General features: G+C 50.8%; 1 protein-coding gene across 1 annotated transcript; it reads right to left on the reverse strand.

The window, feature by feature from the left end:
• Nucleotides 1-262: 262 nt before the first annotated feature.
• CXCR4 (C-X-C motif chemokine receptor 4) lies at nucleotides 263-4,221 on the reverse strand. Its single transcript, XM_037028418.1, has 2 exons — nucleotides 4,102-4,221; nucleotides 263-1,827 (listed from the first exon to the last, which is right to left on the reverse strand). Exons 1-2 carry the CDS (start codon nucleotides 4,138-4,140, stop codon nucleotides 781-783), a joined length of 1,086 nt encoding a protein of 361 aa, XP_036884313.1. The 5' UTR covers nucleotides 4,141-4,221; the 3' UTR covers nucleotides 263-780.
• Between the last annotated feature and the right edge of the window lie 698 nt (nucleotides 4,222-4,919).

Consider the following 4,919-nt stretch of genomic DNA (forward strand, 5'->3'; position numbering starts at 1 on the left):
TATTTTACCTGGTTTGAAATATTGGCTGTGCTACTTACCAATGCCTTTGACTTACTCACCACAGCTCTCCGTGTTTTGGTTTCCTGCTCCCTAATATGCAAGGTATAGCAGAACCAGAGCCTATCGTAGGAGTTGTGACGAGGGTTAAGTAAAATATTATAACTACTATATCTAAGACAAGACTTGGCACACCATAAATGTATCTTTTACTGTTATTTTTGGTTTCTTCCAGCTAAAGGAATGTCAAGAGAAAGCAGAACAGTAAGTTTTTCAGGTACTTTTATTAACAACTTAATACAAGACTGTACATTGTATTTGCTGAAACCAACCCACTCCTGAAAAAAAAAACCCCGCATTTCTACACCACTTCAGCTTTTGGTTCTAAGTGCCACCTTCTATAGCAAAAATCACACAGTGTAACCAAATAGTTTAAGAACAGGAAAAGAAAATGTCCCACTGGAATGGAGAGATTATTTATACACAAACAGCTGAGGATCATTTCTAGCTTAAGTGATTCACTACACATCCTGGAATGCTCAATGCTCTTTTCTACAGTCCTACCACCAGACACACAGCAACTAAGAACTTGGGCACAGTTCTTGCCTAGACACTCATCAACATGAAACAAAAAATATTTATATAAATAAGTCACAAACACTAAACACAAGGTAAAAAATCCAACGGTCAATAAAAACTGTACAGTATTGGTCAGTCTTACAGCTGAAAAAATGTGTAACTTAAAAAAAGTTCTTTAATGTACGAAAGTCTTTTATATCAGTGTTAGCTGGAGTGAAAACTTGAAGACTCGGACTCAGTTGAAACAGAAGAATGTCCACCCCGCTTTCCTTTGGAGAGGATCTTGAGACTGGACCCTCTGCTCACAGAGGTGAGTGCATGCTGGGCAGAGGTTTTAAATTTGGCTCCAAGGAAGGCATAGAGGATGGGATTCAGGCAACAGTGGAAAAAGGCGAGGGCCTCGGTGACTGAAATCCACTTGTGCACAGTCTTCTCAAACTCACATCCTTGCTTGATGATTTCTAGGAGGATGAAGGAGTCGATGCTGAGCCCAATGTAGTAGGGGAGCCAGCAGGCAAAGAAAGTCAGGATGAGGATAACTGTGGTCTTGAGGGCCTTGCGCTTCTGGTACCCCTTGGAGTGGGACAGCTTAGAGATAATAATGCAATAGCAGGACAGGATGACGATACCGGGCAGGATAAGGCCAACCATGATATGTTGAAAGTGGAACACCACCCTCCACAAGTCATTGGGGTAGAAGCGGTCACACTCATACCTGTGATCCCCTAATGCCACGTTGGCAAAGATGAAATCGGGTATAGCCAACAGGAAAGCAGGTATCCAGACGCCAACGTAGACCACCTTTTCAGCCAACAGCTTCCGTGGCCTGTGACTGTTGGTGGCGTGGACGATGGCCAGGTACCGGTCCAGACTGATGAAGGCCAGGATGAGGACACTGCTATAGAGGTTGACTGTGTAGATGACATGGACAGCCTTGCACAGAAATTTCCCAAAGTACCAGTCTGCCACAGCGTCAACTGCCCAGAAGGGAAGTGTGAGGACAAAGAGCAGATCTGCCACTGACAGGTGCAGTCTGTACTTGTCCGTCATGCTTCTCAGCTTCTTCTGGTAACCCATGACGAGGATGACCAATCCATTGCCCACTATGCCAGTCAAGAAGATGATGGAGTAGATAGTGGGCAGGAAGATCCGGTTGAAATGGGCGCTTTCATCCTGGAAGCAGGGTTCCTTTATGGAGTCATAGTCGCCTGAGCCCGCGTCCTCCTCTGTGTAGTTTTCTGATGGGTATATCTGCAGAAGCGACAAGGGAACAGGCATTCACTTTCAAGTTCAGCAGGCATTCCCCAAGTTCAAAAAAATATTTCTGCTCTTTTAAGAAAGCAATTTATAAGACCCAACTCAGCCCAGCCTTCCTCAGGAAATTCTGCTCCTAGTGAAGTGCTTATCTTTCCCCCCATGTCCTTTTATTGAAGGAAATAAAACTTGCCCTGCAACGGCAATGGTACCTCAAAGCACGATAAGGTAGCCAATGGGGCTGACTCGACAAGCCACAATGCTGGCCAGGGGTCCTACCAGAGTTGAGAGGACCAAAAACCACAACCATAGCTTAAGGTAGCAAACCTCCCATGCACCCATGCAAGCGTTACCACAATTGGCCATGCATTATTCTAGAATCCTATAACCCTCCCTCCCAATCTTCCCCCATAGTCACTTTAGTGGAGCCAATTTTAAAATTCGTGGCTTAGAAGAAAAGGGCGCGGAAATTGTGAAGGTTTGAAAGTCGCGTTTTTGCTAACTCCTCTGCCACGCCCACTAGAGGTAAGAAAAAAACCTTGGGAGGAAAAAACCAAAACAAAACAGAGGCCACCCCTAGGAAGCGGGGCGGTGGTGGAGGGCGCATCAGGGTTAGGCTCTGAGGAGCTTTCGTTAACTTTCTGCTTGAAGATTTGCCAGGGTAGGGAGCAGGGGAGGAAGGAGCGTGGTGGAGGGGAGGAGTTCCCAAAGATTCTTATTCTAAAGCACAAAACTGTTTTTCCCACATTTGTCGGTTATCTAAACACAAACCATTCTGTCTGCTCTTAAAGCAACATGTACTAGTGAAGGAGAATGCAGCCTTAAAGCAAAGGGTGGGGATGTTAGAAGTGAGTACACCCTCTCTTGTGCCCCAGCCGGCGCTCCTCCGGGGCATGCCTCTTTAACCATACCCACATTTGTCATTTGGCGCTTTTGGGTCGTTAGAGAACCCGACATTTTCCTGGGAGGGGAAAGTCACGGGGTCTGCACCCGTGGTTCTAACCTCCAAGTTTCATTTCCTCACTCTCCCCGGTCGCTTTCCACTCTACCACTAATCCAGTTAATGAGGTCGGAGGTCTCCAGGTGGAGGGCGCGCTGGGGGCTGGGTGGTCTACCAGAGTCCCGCGGCTGCCCACCAGCCCCGCGTTCAATGCCTGCGGTCAGCGGGTCCCAGGGTTTCGCCGCGCCTTAGACGCCAGGCTCAGTCCGACAGGGTACAAGGGAGAGATTGGGCGGCTCCGCGGCTAGCGCCTTTGAATCGCGCGCCGTTGGGGGAAACGAAAAGCCTTCCAAGTAAGGGGTTTTTCAAAAGCCTCCAGGAAACCACCGACGGTTAAACGGTGCAATCGGGCTCCGTGAGAGCCAAACGGTCTTCCCACTTGCACCTGCCCGTCTGCACCCTGGCGACCGGCAGCCCAGGTGTCCTCCTAGACCCTCGCTCCACCCTCCCGTCGTTGCCGCGCAGACCTCGGGGTGGGGTTCTGCAGCGCAGGGACTGCTTATATTTCTTCGACCTCTGCACTATCCCAAATTTCCAAATCGCAGGGCCCACTAGAGGCGCTTCGGACGCCCTCGAGGTGTCTCCTTCAATTCCAAGGCTTACGACTGCTCCCCGCCATCCCCCAACTGCGACCAATACTCAGACCGCTGAGACAAACCGTACGGTGGGTCCCCACGCCTTTCCCTCCCTCCGCTCACTAAGTACCAACACCGGCGCAGATCTCCTGGCCATCCAGTTCAGCGAACACGCGCCCAACGGCAAGAGTGGTTCCCAGGTGCCTTTGCCAGGGAACCATCCCGGGCGCCGCTCCCGCTGGGAATTCAGTCCAGCGGCACGGCACCCCACCTCTAAATTCAGGTCTCACGTAATTCACACCGAACTAATTCCGCTCCCCCGAGGAAGAGATACATGGAAGAGATACATGGTCGGAGTCCCGGTCTAGCACGCGCACCTTCTTGCACTGGTGCACAGAATATTACGTTTGCAAACAGCGTACAAGCCTGGCGCACGCCGCAGGGCTCCAGGATCAGACACATTCAGCAACCAAAACAGTTGTTCCAAACTTTTCTCCTTTGCTTACAGAGAAAATTACTCCAATCTTGCCCAATACCCCCAAGGAGGCAAGTGCACGAAAACTCTTTTCCATGCCCCTTCTCCCAGACACCGGCACCTCCAATGTGCGGGACGCTTCTGCCCGCTCCGAAAAGAGGGTGCGCTCCAAGTTCATGTGTTTGTACATTTAAGAAAAAGCAGGTTTAAACTGGACTTACATGGAACCCGTCTATGGTAACCGCTTGCTCTCCAGCCATTCTGGCTACCGGAGCACTCAACCTCTTGGGACCACTTCGCTACCTGTCGCCGCAACCAACGGACTGAAGTTTCTGGCAGAGGCTGGACTATATAAAGACACTCTCCGCGGGCGGCGCATGCGCCGCGCGGGTGGGCGGGAGGGCCGGGCGGCGAGAAGGAGGGAGGGGTAGGGGTGGGGAGAGAGGGGTAGCTGAGCCCGGGAGTGGCAACGGTGGGCCAGGGGTACAAATCCGGGCGGCCCCGTGGGGATAAGCTTTGGAAACCCCTGATCTGCTGCTGTTTACTAGCTGTCACTTTGTGAGTCCAGTTGCGGAGGGCATCCCAGAGGCATCCCCAACTTGGGAAAGCGAGATGGGCCCGGAGAGAGGTGGGAAGCGCGGTCCTACTCGTCCCTGAGTGGCTCATCCGTTTTTGCTCGCGTGGATGGAATTCCAGTCCCGGGAATGCTACAAATGGAGTCACTGAGGCCCAGAGAGGAGAAGTGACTTGCCAGAGTTACCCAACCAGTAGGCGGCAATGCTGCTAGTGGGTCCAGCATCTGACTCCATTCCCTCGGCTTACAGCAGCTGCGGACCATTCAGAAAATGAGTACAGATCCTTTTTTCAGAGCACAACTGTATGTAGCTGTACATCTACACTCACAACAACAGTACCAGGGTCCGGTTTAGACAGCCAGGGAACACTTTCAGAAGAAAGGATGATTTGGCTTTGGAGAAAGCCTGCGATCTGTATGCCGAAAGAAGTAGTAGTTTTTGTGAGAGATCACAAGGCCCCCATG

Source organism: Sturnira hondurensis, unplaced genomic scaffold (genome assembly GCF_014824575.4).
Source record: "Sturnira hondurensis isolate 20B ecotype Veracruz unplaced genomic scaffold, ASM1482457v3 Scaffold0000256, whole genome shotgun sequence".
Lineage (NCBI taxonomy): Eukaryota > Metazoa > Chordata > Mammalia > Chiroptera > Phyllostomidae > Sturnira > Sturnira hondurensis.